At 42.8% G+C, this 18,109-nt stretch overlaps 1 protein-coding gene across 1 annotated transcript in view; it reads right to left on the bottom strand.

Annotated features, from left to right (window-relative positions):
- Positions 1-18,109, bottom strand: part of CHUK (component of inhibitor of nuclear factor kappa B kinase complex) — a 31,848-nt gene that overhangs the window by 5,935 nt on the left and 7,804 nt on the right. The window contains exons 8-18 of the mRNA XM_038181306.2: positions 17,580-17,687; positions 15,438-15,573; positions 14,255-14,449; positions 13,832-13,934; positions 12,638-12,761; positions 9,063-9,214; positions 7,836-7,897; positions 4,776-4,885; positions 2,640-2,689; positions 1,797-1,893; positions 818-965 (exon numbers count right to left, since the gene is read on the bottom strand). Of these exons, the coding sequence (XP_038037234.1) occupies positions 818-965; positions 1,797-1,893; positions 2,640-2,689; positions 4,776-4,885; positions 7,836-7,897; positions 9,063-9,214; positions 12,638-12,761; positions 13,832-13,934; positions 14,255-14,449; positions 15,438-15,573; positions 17,580-17,687 (1,285 nt within the window). The remainder of the gene's footprint in view (positions 1-817; positions 966-1,796; positions 1,894-2,639; positions 2,690-4,775; positions 4,886-7,835; positions 7,898-9,062; positions 9,215-12,637; positions 12,762-13,831; positions 13,935-14,254; positions 14,450-15,437; positions 15,574-17,579; positions 17,688-18,109) is intronic.

The raw sequence follows: 18,109 nt of genomic DNA, 5'->3' as shown, positions 1-18,109 counted from the left end.
TTTTCTTCAGTTCTCACTGTCCTACTGTTATCAACTGGCAAAAAATTAAATTAATCTTCTCCAAGCTGAGTCTGTGATGACTGATGGTAATTAGTAAGCAATCTCTGTCCTCATCTCCAACCACAGGTTTCTTCATTTTATTTCTCTCCCTGTCCTGCTTTGGAAGGGAAGTGAGAGCACAGCTGGGTGGGCATATGGAGGCCCACCCACTGTGATATGCCATGTCCTAAACTGTGAGCCATGCACATCAGCAACTATTTTGAGTGTGTAAAGGTTATGTTTCCTATGCTAACCTTAAATGTTAGCATGTGGAAATCAGGAGATTGTTTTGGCCCTACAGTCACTAGAAATGATGCATAAAAAGCAATGTATCCTTAAAACACCTTATACTATTCAAGAAAGCACCTATTTCACTTTTGCAGCAATACTATCATAATGATAGGTTTATAAGAGCAGTCTGGAGTTCACCTATCCCAGTATATGCCTTCTGGTGCTACATGCTCAGGGAACATAAGAACAAGGCTCATGTCGTGCCATGTCATGTGTACTGTACTCCAGCCTCCAGCAGTTTGCCATCTGAGGACTCACTGGAACCAACAACTCTTTTACTGGACTTCTTTTCCATTAATTTGTCTAATGCCTTTCTAAATCTGTGTGAACTATTAGAATCTCAAACTTTCCTTCTCTACAGGAAAGTACCGGTTGTGTGGATATATATATATATATATATTTTGATCTTGTCTCTTCAGTTTCATTTGATGTTCCCTGGTTCCTGTAATGGAAGGAAGAGCCAACAAGTAATCCAAAAGCTACTTACGCAAGCAATTTTGAGCAAATGCCATATCTCCCTTTGTCTTTTGCCCTGCATCTGCATCACAGAGTTATCAGCTTCTTTGATGTTATTTAAAGCCACTTCAATCTTTGGAAGCAAGTCAATAATCTTCTGCTTGCAGCCCAAGAGCTTGCTGAAATTAAAACAAAACACAGTTACTTTTCTACTTGTGTGGCAATACACTTTGACAAGACCAAGGTTGCCTCATCTTGGGATTCATGAAAACACCTGTGAGAACAGCCCTTTCCCTTAGCACAACACTGTGATGCAGGTACAATAGCCACAAGACTGGAGAGGCCCCTGGACTTTGCTAAGTCCAGTTAAGACTCAAAAAAGTGGGCAGACAACACACAACAATACCCAGAATATAAGCTATTCTTATATGAGATACAAAAATTGGTCCTAATGACGATGAACAACAGAGAAATTCAACCACGGTGTGGTGTTTTAATTTTCTTTGGTCTGTGCTGGTCTCTGTGGGCTGACCATACTTTAGCTAGCAACTTTTTTTTTGTGGCATAAGCTACATCTGAAAGTAAAACTAGGTCATGTTTTGTTGATTACTGAGATATACATATTATTTCTTTTGTTGATCTGTTTGAAAATTTAATGAACAAATCAATGTTATCTTCTCAACTGTTACAATGTTCTTTATTTTTAAAAAAATTAATCCCAACCTAAGCACTGGCAGAATTTGTCACATTTTAGAGCAGCCTCTTGGATGCTAACAGTACAAACCATTACGTTCTCCTCCCTTTTGCTACTAGTAGCATACATTATCTGTATTTTAAAAGCGTTAGGTGGAAATTCAACTCTGACAAAGGAGCAGAATTAATACTGCTATGAGAAGTTCACATTTGTGAACACATCATCTGGGTTCTGTTCTCCATGGTTTTCCTCTCCTTTCCTGCTACGAAGATACAAATACTGAAAGTTGCATTTGTTTGTTTTTCTGCATAAATACCTGAGATGGCCGAAAAGTTCCTTGAGAACTCGGTCTTGACTCTGAACTGTCTGCACAATAATCTTCACCATGTCCGTGCTGTCACTGTAGGCATGATCTGGAAGGGACATCAATCACCATATAAGTATAATACTCTTCAGTGAGGAGCCACTGTGGATACAGATGCCCAGCACCAAGGAAAGTCACTGAATACGTGCAGTCACATAAACAAACAATTAAAAAAATCTGAAATTAGCTAAAATCTCTCATTAGGCACAGCTTTTCCTTAATGTCTCTTCTCTCCACAGATATGTATACAATTCCAGCAACTCTTGCTGCCCAGATACTGGTTTCAATAAGGTCTGCATGTGGCTGCCAAACACGTAAGTAACTGACTCTTCCTGCTCATGAGCTACTATGTTCAGAACACCTAACACCCAGACATGGGGCTCCATCCAGTATAATTAAGAGGTAGGAGCAGGAGAAGAAAAGACTGCTCTTTGACTGGAGTGATGACAGAGCTCTTCCTGAATCTGGGGGGAATAAAGGACTACCCTGTAACTGGGACAGGAAAAAAAATGCCTGGAGGCAGACAGACTTCTTCAAGGCTGATGCTCCAAGTCTGAAAATTGTAGGACAAACTCATGTCTGAGGAACAGTGCTACAGGAATTTGGGAGTGCTCTAGGCTGAGCAAGAAGAAGAAATCAGCTTGAGGTATGCTCTTGAGTCTGGTTAGCTTTAATACAATCATTTTCCTTCTAAACATTATTTTCAGGGTTGCAGAATTTGAGTTCAGAAAAATTTGCAAAAATTAGTGGTCAGGTACAAATTCAGAACAGTCTTTGAACAATCTACTTCCATACCTGGTGGTCTTGTTTTTAATTGCTTGTACAGGTCTATGGCTCTCTGTTCCCTTTGAAAAGAAGAAAATTATTCGTACATGTATCAACAAAGAGATGACTCAAGAAAAAAGCAAACAACATAACATTATAATAAAGTTATGCCTTGCTGAACCTTATACATTGGAGAGGCCACCTTCTGTTGCAAGTGCACAAGTATGGTATTTGGGATACAGTTAACAGTCTTCCTGTGATGGAAGTCAAGACTTCCTTAAATGCAGTCTCTCTTTTCCTGTGATTATGTGTTTTCTTCTCAGACAACCACACTAACTGGAGGTTATTTTTAGTGTCAAATTTTCATGTGGCTCAGATGTGTATTCATTCTGTGGTATCTTTAATTGTGAAACTTAATTTTCAACTATAGGTACTTCTGCACAACTGCCTGAAAAATTCTTGTTCCTGTTCTGCTTACTTTGCCTGGGCAATTTCACAGTGAAATTCTGCAAACAGAAAGATAGCCATATCAAAAACAATAGAACAATAGTGTTTTTCTTCTTCCCATTAAGTCTATGTTCTTCCTCTCAAATATTTCAAAAGACGAACACTGAACCTTCTACCTTTGAACAAATCTTCGCTTCTAAATCAGAAGTTGGTCACAAACAATCAGTTTAGCCAGTTTTGACACTGCACTTTAGGCTCTCACCAGGCCTCTTTCCTTAATTGCCCCTAGACCACCCCAATATGGTTCCATCACACAAGTTTCTTCTCATGTACATAATTTCTAGCATACTGGACAGTTATCTGTCTTGAGACTCGTGCTTAAGGCAAAGATAGGGAAGAGGTGCTCTTTTCTCCTGTTGCACAGGGAAAAAGAGGTTAGCATCCAGTGCACATCCAGTTTGATGCATCGCACAGGATCCATAGGAATCTTGTGGATGTATCAAATCTTAAGTTGATGCTCTGTGTTATGCTTTGCTACAGCCTAAAAAAAAAGTAAAGATTATGAGACCCCAATTGCTCCACTCCTCATTAAGAACAGCAGCACAGAACTTCATCTTCATAGTGTTAGACTAGTATAATCCACAACTTAGGGCATGCTTTAAGCACCCTGAAAATAGCTGATGGAGTCTTCCATGGTCCAAATACTAAAAACAACATTTTAGGAGGCACATTCATTAGTTTAAGCTGATCTGAATATGGGCTACTGCTGCAAGAGGTGGCTTCTCCCTTCCAGTGCTTCCTCCCCTGAAAAAAAATAACTTTAGCTGATCGAGCTCTGCAGAGGGACAGGGGAGAACATGCCATGAACAGGCATGTTTCCTCTCAGAATATTCAATACAGGTTAAATTAACAGATTTAACCTTGGTGGTTATTTGACCCCTCTTATAACTGTCACCTGTGCTCTCAACAACAGCTTGAACTATAATTGCTTCCTAGCACTTCTTAACATCAGTAGTATCTGTTCACTCTTTCATGTTTCAATGCTTTTTAAAAAACAAATACTCAAGTTCCAAAATATTAAAGTATTCATGAGTTTTTCATTTTCTCTGAAATCATACTAAAGTTATTTAACATGATTTTACAATGAACTCCTAATTTTCTCACGAAACATTGTAAATTCACTCTTCCCCAGTGCCAAAAGAAATCCTCTGCATTTTTGAGACCAAGATATTCATATTTTGGGCCCATCCTATTCTTAGATGAAGTCTCATAGTCAATGACAGAAAAGCATCCTGTTTTCTCCAGCTGTGTTCTCCAGGTTTCCCCAAGTCTAGTTATTGTGTGGCTGCAATTAAGTTAGATAAGCTAGGTAAGCTTGCTCCTGTGACTTCTACTGTGACTAATCTTTCTTGGACATCTAGCTTTCTGACAGATCAGTGTCAATCTGCCTTGCCATGTTGCTAACTGATCAGTTATCTTCAAGATGAAGGCAAAGCATACATCACAGAAAGTGGGACTTCCCCTCTTACCAGCAGAACGATCTTAAACTGACTGCAAAGCTACTCTGTACACTCGGTTTGCATAAAAAAAAAAAAAGCGAGGACCGCATTTCCAAAGTGTTGACAAAACAGCCATTAAAAAAGACAAAAAATATTGCTCAAACACCAAAGTCCACAAAATCCATTCATGTACAACAAAAACAGCAAGCAAAGGACTTACAGACTCTCCATGACTTCTCCTTGGCGTCTTGCGTATGGACTCTTCTGAAGCTCCACAATCTCTGTGTGCAGAGCCATAATCTGTTCATCTAGATATCCGATATCTTCAGCCTAATGGGGAAACATAGCTGCAAATCAAACTGAAGGAGATAGAAACTACCAGAATACACACTTGGGGAACAGGCAGACTTCAGCAGACAAAGGCTCTTCAACATGGCTGCTGCTGTAATAACTGAGGTCATTATTAGTACCTTCTCAGTGATGGTATCACCTCCATCCACATCTCTGACAATCACACTGGATGGGAAAAAATAACTTCTATATAAATCACAGTGCTTTAAGATGCACACTTCAAACACACACTGGCTCTACAAATGTTCCAGCTACGGAGAATTTTTCCCCTGCTCTTACAGAATGAATGAAGGATGTTCTCATTTATTTCACACCTCCATATGCTGGGGGCGTAAAATAAATCTGCATTTTGGTCTGATATATTTCTAGTATTTCATACCTTCCTCAGAGCAAGGTACCAACCTCATACCAAGCTCCCCACATGACTTAGATGAGGCAACCATCAAGAAACTTCTTAAGCATGAGGACTAGCCAAGTGGTGCCTGACACGCACCAGAGGTCTCTGGTAGCATGGTAGAGAAGACACAGGCTAACATCTTTGTACCATGGACTGGGCACTGATCACACAATATAACTGGATGGCAAAGAAACTGCCTTCCTGATAAAGTATTTTGCCGTATTTCAGCTTTTTCTTTCTGACTTGGGGCTGTAGGATCTGCAGAAGGAGTATTTTCTGGAATGTACTTGGTGCTGAAGCTGCAGAAGTACTTGGCATGAGTCTGTGTAAGTGGGATGTGACCCCTTGACCAGAAAAGGACATCTTGAAAGTAAAGAACAAACCAAGAAGAGGAGAAGTCACGCATGGTCAAAAGAGACTCAGACTGTGAGAAAAATGTGAAGTTAACCCTGTTGTCAGAGTCTCTATCTGGAGCACGATGGCTCACAGACTGTGTCTCACAGAAGTTAAGGTGCTCTCTAGATAGTCTAAGATACCACTGTATACTAAGTGGTAAAATATTTTCCATTCCTGATAAACGTTATGTGGTGTGACTACTTATTGGACTACACAGCTTGAAGACAGAACATAATTCTGATACTCTGAAAAGCAAACAGATGTTGATGCTCTTGGTTTTCTGGAAACAGCCATCAACAGCTTTCAATTATTCTGCTAGAAGCAGCTTCCATTCTATCTTTCTTGCTTTCTAGAAGGAACTGTATTGGGTTTACATGACAAGGTTTTTGTAGCACAGGGCTGTAGGAGTGGCCTCTGTGCAAAGAGACCAGGAGTTGCCCCCATCCTGGACGGAGCCAGTTCCAGATGGCTTCAAAAGGTACCTGCTGCTGGACAAAGCAGAGATGCTATCAGTGGTGCTGTCATAACCTATTTAAGGAATGGCAAAAAATGCTATGCAACAACGGTGAGAGAGGAGTGAGAAAAGTATGAGAGAAGCAACCCTGCAGACACCAAAACCAGTGAAGGAGGGAAGGAGGTGCTCCAGATAGGAAAGCAGATGTTTCCCCGCAGCCTGTGGAGGAGCATGTCAGAGCAGGCATCCATGCTGCAGCCCGTGGAGAGCGCCCAAAGGAACAGGTGGGTATGCCCTGAAGGAAGCTGCAGCTTCCATTAGAAAAGAAGAAGCAACAGCCTTTGACAATAAACTTTTACACTCATCCTACTTCTGAACCTAATTTTCATAGCTAGAATTTTACTCTTTCCCTATTAAGGTCTGGACAGAACTGTAAGCAGAATTAGTCTGACTCCTCACTGCTTTCAGTGGAAGTAGAATTAAAATGCTCATTCCTCAAAAATGGAGATCAGAATTCTAAGTAGTAGATAAATTTCAACTAAACCTTCTTGTAGGACTAACTAGCTGAGAAACAGAAAGCCATTACATCAGCTCAGCTGTCTACAAACGAAGACATCCATTATCCATTAGGACAATTCTGAGTAAGAACTAGCTCTAGCTCCACTCTGAATTTCTTAAGAACGCATCTGCGCTGGTGTGGCCTCACCTCAAGTACTGTGTGCAGTTCTGGACACCACAGTACAAAAAGGATGTAAAACTCTTGGAGAGCGTCCAGAGGAGAGCCTAGAGGGGAAGACGTATGAGGAGCGGCTGAGGTCACTTGGCCTGTTCAGCCTGGAAAAGAGAAGGCTGAGGGGAGACCTCATCATGGTCTACAGCTTCCTCACAAGAGGGAGTGGAGGGGCAGGCACCAACATATTGTCCTTAATCACCAGTGATAGGACCCGTGGGAATGGTGTCAAGCTGAGGCAGGGGAGGTTTAGGCTAAACGTCAGGAAGAGGTTCTTCACTGAGAGGGTGGTTGCGCACTGGAACAGTCTCCCTAGGGACATAGTCACTGCACCAAGCCTGTCTGAATTTAAGAAGCGTTTGGACTGTGCTCTTAGTCACATGGTCTAAAATTCTGAGTAGACCCGTGCGGTGCCAGGAGTTGGACTTGATGATCCTTAGGGGTCCCTTCCAACTCAGGATATTCTATGATTCTATGATTTAATTTCTTTTACCAAAACCTAATTTGCATATTTACTTGCAAAATCCAAACAAATGTATGTCTGTACTCCTCAATGAAGTAATGCCATTTTGAAACCACTGTTTAGTAAGGGATTGGTACTATTTTCAGCTTCAGCAATGCAAACTTGTGTGTGTAACAAAACCAACAAAGACTCTTGGCTATAGCAACGCTATTTCTTCTCTGCAATAAATAACATTTCTGTGGTCCACCATCCTATACAGACAACTGAGTCTGGTGAAATTTGCATTTGTTTTGTTCAAACCAATACACCCAAACAACCTTGTGACTGAGGACTGTTTCTTTTCAATGCTCCCACCTGTATCCATGATTTTCTCATTCTCACAGCATAAAGTGTATCAAATAGACTAAAGGGACAAAGCAACACACGACAGTTGAAGTTGCTGTCACATCCTTTACAGAGAGATAACAAAGTCTCTTTAATATCACCTACCTGGGCACACTGTGAAGCCTTCTCTTCCATCTCCTTCCATGCTTTGAGCATCTTTTCTGAAGCTTAAGAGAAGAGATTTGTTAATTTAAAAAAAGCTATAGATAACAAAAATAAAGCATGACCTGAACTTTGCATCTATCAGTTGAATTTAAACACAAACAGCATAAGGCCAAATCTCCAAGCAGGAGCCATAAATCCGGAGATCAGAGAGAGCCAGCAAAGCCACAATGTAACAGAAATTCCAAGCTGACTTTAACTTGAAGCAAACTGTTTGATAGGATTTCACTGTTTGCAAGCACTGGTCTAAAATGGCTTTGAGTCTTTAAGCTCAACAACTGCGACATTTGATTAAACACAGACTGTACAAAAACAGTTCAGTGAGTACTGCTATTTTCCATCATCATCCTTCTGTCCAGTTATAGTTTTTGACTCAAGTTTCACTTTCTAGCCATATGTCCAAACGATGCATAAATTGCTACTGTCCCCTGAATAATATTTGTAAGATCCAAACATTTCTACAACATTAAAACTGCAGTTAGGTCTTTTTTTTACCTAATCTCTCAACCTGACTTGTGCTACCTCCTGATTCCAGCCACCACAAGATTGCTCTTTCAGCACTGTTCAAAACAGGTGTTACAATTACCACCTTGGTTTCTTTTGCCACAGATGGTTAGTAGCCCTCCTACTGCATATCAAGTGCAACAACTCTGCCCTTCACTTTATGCCCACTGACCATTCCAAATCAGTAAAACCTTGAAAAAATAAACAGCAAACACTTACAACATGAGTATGTGGCAGAATGGGCACTGTTAAATATCTTAAATTATAAAAAAGTGACATCATTAGGTTAGAGGTTGGACTCGATGATCTTGAGGTCTCTTCCAACCTAGAAATTCTGTGATTCTGTGATTCACAGGGAGCCATGTGCTACAGCAGCCCAATGTTCCTTTATTTTCTTGGCTTAATATTAGTGGGGAACAAACTACTTGTTTCACTGTGCCTGAAGGTACACAAACATCTTTTACTTATTATCTTCCTGCCTTTGCTTGTGCCAAACTCTTCTCTTGCATTTACTCCCAGCAAAGACATAAAGATGCTGAGGAACAGAATGGCAGCTCCTGCATTCATTTTCTTTTAAGCTAGCTCCTACCCATAGTCCTTCATAGTCAACCTGATCCTTTACAGGATCAGGAAAGAAACTCAGGTGAGTATTACACAAATACGTACATATGCCATAAGCCATCTGGTCACTGTATCTCTCCAGGTCGAGGCGAATGCTCTGACGAAAGAATTCCAGCTTTGCTTTCAGTTGCTGAGATGCTGATACCATATTGTTTTTCATTTTGATTAGGTTGGCATTATACCGAAGGAGACTCAGCCTAACAAGTGAAACAAGAACAGCACATGTTAGTTGAAAAGTGTACGTGGACTTATGTAGCCAGAGCCCAAAGAAGCTGTCACATCACCTGAAGGAAAGACAACAAAAAATTGCCTAGGATCTTTGGAACAGGGAGTCTTGGTGGGGCCACAGACTCACATCCACAGAAGCTGCAGGTGCTCAGCAAGCAAAAGAGAAAGTACTTCCACAGTTCCTCCCTCCCTCCCCCCCCAATTAAACACTCTTTGCAGTGTGGACTACTTTTAGCATATATGGACTCCTGTAGCACATGTGGCTCCGTGTGAATGATGTCACAGAATTGAAGGGGTTGGAAGGGACCTCGAAAGATCATTAGGTCCAACCCCCCTGCCAAAGCAGGTTCCTTAGAGCAGGCTGCCCAGGTAGGTGTCCAGATGGGCCTTGAATATCTCCAGAGAAGGAGACTCCACAACCTCCCTGGGCAGCCTGTCCCAGCGCTCCATCACCCTCACTGTGAAGAAATTCTTTCACATGTTGGTGTGGAACTTCTTGTATTCCATTTTGTGGCCATTGCCCCTTGTCCTATCCCTGCAAACCACTGAAAAGAGGTTGGCCAAATCCCTCTGTCTTCCACACCTCCGGTATTTATACACATTGAGGAGATCCCCTCTCAGTCTTTTCTCCAGGCTGAACAGACCCAGGTCTCTCAGCCTTTCCTCACAGGGAAGATGCTCCAGGCCCTGTATCATCTTTGTGGCCCTCCGCTGGACTCTTTCCAGGAGATCCCTGTTTTTTTTGTACCAGGGAGCCCAGAACATGGTCACAGTACTCCAGGTAAGGCCTGACCAGGGCAGAGTAGAGGGTGAGGATCACCTCCCTTGACCTGCTCCTTTTAATGCACGCCAGGATCCCATTAGCCCTCTTGGCCATGAGGGCACACTGCTGGCTCATGGTCAACCTGTCATCCACCAGGACCCCCAGGTCCTTCTCCTCAGAGCTCCTCTCCAGCAGGTTGTCCCCCTGCCTGTACTGATACGTGTGGTTGTTCCTTCCCAGGTGCAGGACTCTGCACCTTAGACCTCATTTGGTTTTTTCCTGCCCATCTCTCCAGCCGGTCCAGGTCTCACTGAACTGCAGCACAGCCTTCTGGCATGTCAGCCACTCCTCCCAGCTTTGTGCCATCGACGTACTTGCTGAGGGCGGACACTGCTCCCTCATCAAGGTCGGCGATGAAGATGTTGAACAAGATTGGACCCAGCACCGACCCCTGGGGAACACTGCTAGTCACAGGTCTCCAGCTGGATTCTGCGCTGCTCATCACCACCCTGTGAGCTCGGCCAGTCAGCCAGTTCTCAACCCACCTTACTGTCTGCTCCTCTATCACACACTTTCTCAGCTTTGCTATCAGGATGTCATGGGAGACAGTATTGAAAGCCTTGCTAGTCAAGGTAGATGACATCCACTGCTCTCCCCTCATCTACCCAGCTGGTGATGGCATCATAGAAGGCAACAAGGTTGGTCGAGCACAACAACTTCCCCTTGGTGAATCCATGCTGACCACTCCTCGTAACCTTCTTCTTCTCTTACAATTGCCTGGAGATGGCATCCAAAACAAGCTGTTCTAATACCTTTCCAGGGACAGAGATGAGACTGACTGGCCTGTAGTTTCCTGGATTGTCCTTCTTGCCTTTCTTGAAGACCAGAGTGACATTGGCTATCCTCCGATCTTCAGGCACCTCTCCTGTTCTCCAGGACCTTTCAAAGATGATAGAGAGCAGTTCAGCAGTCACCTCTGCCAACTCCCTTAGCACACGTGGATGCATCCCATTGCGACCCATGGATTTGTGTGCATTGAGCCCACTCAGACGCTCCTCAACCACTCCTTTGTCAACAAGGGGGGAGATCTCCACTTTCAAGAATCTTTCTCCTCCCTCCACAGTTGAGGAGTCCCCAGGGGGGAGTCCCTGAAGCAAAGAAAGCATTCAGTATCTCCGCCTTCTCAGCGTCTCTCATTACCAGGACACCCCCCTCATTCAGCAAGGGACCCACGTTATCCCTAGTCTTCCTTTTACTGTTTACATACTTAAAAAAAAAAAAAAAAAAGCCTTCTTATTATCTTTTATCTCTTTTGCAAGCCTCATCTCTCGGTGGGCTTTAGCCTTCCTTGTCATGTCCCTGCAGGCCCTGATAACACTTCTATACTCCTCTGAAGAGGACAGGCCCTTTTTCCACATTCCATAAACCTTCCTCTTCCTTTTGATCTTACCGATGAGCTCTTTGCTCATCCATGCAGGTTTCCTGCCCACCTTCCCCAATTTCCTACTCTTAGGAATGCACAGATCCTGAGCTTGGAAGAAATGCTGTTTAAATGTAGCTCAACTCTCAACATGCACCCTTGCCTTCTAGCAACCTAGCCCACGAGATACTCCCAAGCAGGCCTGGAAGAGGTCGAAGTTGGCTCTCCGAAAGTCCAGGGTAGCAATCCCACTTTTAGCCTTACTTCTTATGTCACCTTTTTTTTTTTTATCATTTGAGATACAGAACAGTGCCCATTCTGCCACTCAGTCATAGGATGAAACCTAAAAATGTAGCAAACAGTTCCGTGGATTCTGTCACCAGTTCCATGGATTCTGCAAAACAACTGTACTGGGCTGCGCTGGCAGGAGCACTGCCAGCAGGCTGAGGGAGGTGATGTGATCCCTCCCTTCTGCTCAACTGTGGTGAGATCACACCTGGAGTTGGGTCCAGGTTTGCTCTCCCCAGTACAGGAGAGATGTGGAACTACTGCAGAGAGTCCAACGAAGATGATTAAGGGACTGGAGTCCCCCTCCTATGAGGATGGACTGAGAGAGCAGGGACTGTTCAGCCTGGAGCAGAAAAGGCTGACTGAGGATCAGCATGTGCAAATACCTGAAGAGAGGGTATAGACTGAGCCAGGCTCATTTCAGTGGTGCCCAGTTACAGGATAAGATGCAATGGGCCAAAAATTAAAACACAGGAGGTTCCATCTGAACATCAGGAAACAAGCTTTTACTGGGTGGGTGACGGGGCACTGACACAGGTTGCCCAGAGAGGTTGTGGGGTCTCCCTCCTTGGAGATCTTTCCAGGTTGTCTGGATGTGGTCCTGGGAAAGCTGCTTGAGCAGAGGTTAGACCAGATAACCTCCAGACGTCCCTGCCAAACTCAGCCATTCTAGAAGTCTGTGACTATATTCAATGTTCAACTTTCTTTAATTATTATTAACATCAGGAACTATGCAGTAAAATTCAAGGAGTGGAACTATTTCCAAGCCCAGAAACTCTTTATAATGTAAAAGTACAGAAGAGCAGAGGGCTGTAAAAGTTTTGGTAATCAAAAGTCCCCTGAGATGTACATTTCCATTCAAACAGTCTCCATGCTTACATAATACTTACTGTATCTCCAGAATTAGGAATAACAACTTACATGGCAGCTCTCTGGCCCTGGAAAAGCCTGCTATAATCTTCTTTTAGGCCAATCACGTAGTGAACTGCTTCTGCCCATACCTTGCGCAGCTGAGAAATTGGCAGTTGGATTTTACTATCCTGTACTGAATGCAAGAAAAACATGACTGTACATAAATGAAAGAACAACTGTAGAAAAGGAGTCTAGTGCTTACACCATTCCCAATTCCTGATTTAGGTGGCTAAACTAAGAGATCAAGGCATGTAAGAGCTGCTTATTTGTTACATGGTGATGCTTAAGCACATACATGTATAAGCTTTTCATGTTACAGTTCCCAGGTACTGGCCAGACAGTAGCTCATGTTTAAACTCACAGCTAAGATTTCTTTGAGCATTTTGGTTTTTGGCACTACAAGTCATGGACTAACACCACATGAAACACGGCAGAAGGCAGGACCCATGACTGGTTTTATCCAATAACTCTGTTACCTGAAGTACTTGCTTAAGCTATCAAAACAAATTTAGTTGCTCTCTTTAACCAACTGACACTGGTCACTGTCCTGACACGTGTTTCATCTGAAATTGACTTCCAATCTTCTTTACATTTCCCTCCAGATTCCTGAAGCAGATACCTAAGGAAAAGATGTAGGATTCACATGGATTCCCCTATAGAGACGAGGAACTGTCAGTACACTGGTATATCAGTGAGCATGCTGTAAAAAGCCTTAGCCCCAGGATACATGTATTCAGCAGAACAGGGCAATACAAAGGGATTCACCAGACTAAAATAGTCCAACATATAGAAAACAAACAAACACACAGAATCAACCTGAGTGTCAGTAAAAGGAGACAGGGAAATCCTGCAGAATCAGGCCAAAGAAAATAAATCTATTTAACAGTAACTGGTACGTGTCACGAGGCATTTCCTTTACACGCAGCATCCTTGCAGATGTCTCCCGTCCTTTGACACTGTTTTTTTCTTTTGTAGAGGTATAGTAGGTCAGGCAATAAATGCTTTGACCTGTTAAATCTACAAAACATGGAAATACAGCACCGTAGATGAAACTTTGTTAGGCTGCTCCAGGTTCTTGAACAGTTCTCTTTGAACTAGAGGCTGCCCTTCAAGATATACACAGAGATCTGTAAGACAAATCTACCTCCATATTAAGTGAGAAGCAATGCTTTCAGGTCCAAGGGGTCCTCCAGCATTACTTACCAATGTAATTTACACAGTCGGACAGACTCCGAGAAGCAAAGGGTCCATCATAGACAGTTTTGCTTTTATCAAACAAATAGACCATATAGCTATCCCAGCCTCTCTGGTGAGGAAAAAGAACATGAACGTGAGAAATCCTGGTTACAACATGAGTTAATTATTGTTGACAGAAACTGATCTGGTACCTTAAAAAAACACATTTTGATGGATCCTACAGAAACACAGGACCATTTGCTAGCAAGTTACTTTAAATAAAGATTTAGAGTATAACCACAGGAACCTAATTTACATTACCCAATAAAGAAAATAATGCTGCATAGGAGTAAACTCCCCAGTGGGAAGAGAACAAGGCAATTAATCTTTCCTAAGATTTTACATTTCCTGAGAATGTGAAAGGCATTAAATGAACAGAATCATTCTTACTACGCCATCAATAACACATTGGGAAGCAGGCTTCCGGGGGTCCAGGCAAATTCCCGTTTCCAAGAGCAGTTCCTGATTACCAGTACTTATTCCAGTTTCATACTCAATCCGAGTCTGAAGGGAATGAAGGCTTTCCTCGGGATGCAAGAGAAATGAAACAATCTTGGCAGAGGTCATATTTAGGATATGTACTATCTGTAAAAAGAGTACAAGTTAATTACAAATCACTGGCTGTCAAAGACAAAGGACACAAAAGCGTGAGAGGGAATATGTAGCAATAAGTGGAAATTAGGCTAAGAGCATAATTTGAGTTTTGATGGCCACAATAATCAAGTAAAAGCCCCATAACAAAAAATTCAAAGCCTGGGCCTTTAACTTTTAATGTCAGAGAAAACTATCATCAAACCCAGTGACAGCTTTTGTAAGCCATTCTGCAGCTTAATTACATCAACAGAATAGCAACAAGCTAGAAAAAAGGCCATCTTCAATCCTGTTGTTTTTGATGTTAGCCAACATTGCTCCTAAGAAGGGGAGTCTCACATCTCTTAATTCCTCCATATAAAAAAAAGCATTTACACACCTCTGCGTATCTTCACATTGCTTTCTCTAGTTTTACTGTATCTGGGTGGAGACTGCAGGACCCAAACCCCACCACAATATACAGATTTTTTCAAGTCCCAATTATTGGCACATTTCTTGCTTCTGTCTCCAATTCCTCTGGAATCCTTCCAGATCAGACCGAACTGTCCTCTGGCTTCTGCACGCACTCGCCTCAGCTAATCTCACTGCAGCAAAGCTCCAACAAATTACTTGGAGGGGGACAGTCAAGCGAATACAATCCTTGCTCTACTACACATAGTAGTACATGGGCCTGGAAATCACAGTATCAGTAACAGTGTTCAAAAATAACAGTCATTAGAAAATATTAAACCATCACTTGAGCTTGCTGAGTCCTTATTAAGATGACAGGCAGGAATATAGGGCCATTCTTCTAGAGAGATCAATATAACTGGTGATATTTTACCTTCAAATATGTACTGGACATGCTGCATATATACTTCCCAGTATCAACAAAAACATTCCTCATGATCCACAAGTTTGATGATGCCAGGATTATAGCCTTGCTCCACTGAATGCAATTTCTGTCCTCTGCTTTCAGTAAACCCAATAAAACTACGCTCACCTTCAGATTGAGTATGTGATCCATTACTACGAAACATTTTGGACGACTGGTCTCAGGATCAAAACCTCCACCCCTCTGTTGTGGATCCCAATTCAGCATCAGTTGCAACCAGTTTTCCATGGGTTCTACAATTAAACTAAACAATAATAACTTTATAAACAGAAGAGTGATGAGAAAGAGAAGACATATTCTGCCACGCTAAACCCACTTAGGATATCAGAGTCTTACAAAAGCAGTAAGGTTACAAGGACATCTCAAAGAATAGTACACAGTGCAGAAAGCTCAAAGCACTATGTAACTCTGTATTTCTTTCTCAACTTCAGTACTTTTCCTCGAAGTTTGCCTGGGTCAACGAGTTGTGCTGCACCTGCTGGGCACTTTAGCACTTGTGTCTTTAGATAAGTGACAAATACCCTGAGTCTGACTTCTGACTTGGTTAGAATTCTTTATTCTTCCTTATTTGGGTTGGAGGCACTCCCAGAGGTTTCTCAGTCTGGGCATTGCTCCCAGCAGGGCCAGTGCCACAGATCCAGCAGGCTGCACAGGGCTGTATCAAGGATATAAGCATGAAGAATTCCCACTGCCTGGGCCTGTCCCATGGATGCATTACTAACATATGAGGAAACTTTTTCTTATGTCAAATTTCACTTCCTTTTTTTTAAACTTGCACTGTGGCCTTCTGTCCTTTCATTTTGCCCCCTGTTATGAGTCTGAATCCACTGTCTCTGTAATGTCCCCCTAGACAGTGGGAGACAAAAATTAGATCCCCCTTTGCCTTCTTTGTCGGTCTGAACAAGCACAGCTTCAGGGACATCTTTTTTAATACACTTGGCAGGCTCTGACCATCTTTGTGCCCTTTGCTGGGCTTGCTGCAGTTTTTACCCATCACAAGTACTAGAAGCCTTTGCTTTCACAGAGCAGCTAATTCAAGTACCTGTGACTAAGTTATATTAGAAGTGCTTAACACCTGGTTTATGGTATTTAATACCATCAAATTTTCAGGTAGATAATACTCAGTGGCCGTGTGATAATGGGTGGAAAGCAGTGACAGAGCTCACACTGCAAGGTGAACTGCTACCATATTATTTATAGCACCACTCTCATTGGAGAGCCCAAACTATCAAAAAAAGAGCCACTGTGGCTATAGGCTATTCATAGAATCACAGAACGGTGTGGGTTGGAAGGGAACTTAAAGCCCATCCATTTCCAAGTCCTGCCATGCACAGGAACACCTCCCACCAGCCCAGGCTGCCCAGAGCCCCATCCAAGTTGGCCTTGGGCACTGCTGGGGTGGGGCATCCACAGCTTCTCTGGGCAGCCTGTGTCAGTGTCCCACCACCCCCACAGGGAAGAATTTCTTCCTAACGTCCCAATTCACCCATGTTGTAACCCCCTGTTGTGGTTTAACACGGCCAGGAACTAAGCACCACACAGCCATTTGCTCACCACCTGCTGATCGTTGCCCAGCCTATCCCCAAAGCAGCCGGTCCCCCCACCGAGGCCAGCCCTCCCATATCAATTGTTCAGCATGACCCCAGATGGTGCGGAATACCCCTTTGGCCAGTTCGGGTCAGCTGTCCTGGGTCTGTCCCCTCCCAGCTCCTGCTGCACCCCCAGCCTGCCCACTTGCAGGACAGAGCGAGAACCTGAAAAGTCCTTGGCTTAGTGTAAGCACTGCTCTGCAACAATTAAAACATCAGTGTGATATCAACATTATTCTAATCCTAAATCCCAAACACAACACCATACCAGTTACTAAGAGAAAAGTTAACTCTATCCTAACCGAAACCAGGACACCCCATCATAGCAGGCCACCAGATTTGTTAGGCACAATCTGCCCTTAGTGAAGTCATGTAGACTGTCACTAATCACCTCCTGATTTTCCACGTGCCTTGGTGGAGTTTCCAGGAGGATCTTCTCCATGATATTACTGGGCACAGAGATAAGACTGACTGGCCTGTAGTTCCCCTAGTCTTCCTTATTTCCCTTATTAAATACGGGGCTTATGTTTCTCATACTGTATTACTTAACTGCAAATGGTAGCTTGCCCGATGGCTCAAACAGTGTTTAGAAGAAAGACGGACCCTTCTGTTAAAAAGGCAAGCCAAAAAATATCACTTGTAATCACATCATCACACTTACCCACAGACACTATGAGGCTGTGGCAAATGAGTACTAAAGCGAACTTCCCCGTTCATCTCTTCAAAAGCAAATATGTGCTTTGGATCCTTCTTCTTGATTTTTTCATGCCTAGAAAAGAATTTGTGGATATACTAACAGTTTTACTTTTGTAAAGGGACAAGTTAAATTTGGCATCATCAGGAAGTGCCAAATTATAGCAACTTTAGAAAATAAACTGTTCTTTCAGTGCAAAGAAGACATTTCCAAACAATCCACTTAGAACAACTACCTCCAAGAGGAAGAAACAAACCCTTGCAATTATCTCTGCCTCTGGAAACATTTTCACATCTGCTTGCAAGGACATCTGGAGAGCATTAAACAAAAGGATCAACAGGTAACCCTTCACTGACCCCAGGGCAAGTTTTCCGTATGTTGGAAAAAGTGGGACAAATACTGAATTACTAAAATAATAATGTTTATTCTGTTGCAGAATCACCCTTTTAAATACCTGGCTTACATACAGTACTGATATTGCAAGGCAAGAAGTGGAA

This window comes from Anas platyrhynchos, chromosome 6 (genome assembly GCF_047663525.1).
Source record: "Anas platyrhynchos isolate ZD024472 breed Pekin duck chromosome 6, IASCAAS_PekinDuck_T2T, whole genome shotgun sequence".
Classification (NCBI taxonomy): Eukaryota; Metazoa; Chordata; class Aves; order Anseriformes; family Anatidae; genus Anas; species Anas platyrhynchos.
This window is presented reverse-complemented; position numbering and strand designations above follow the sequence as displayed.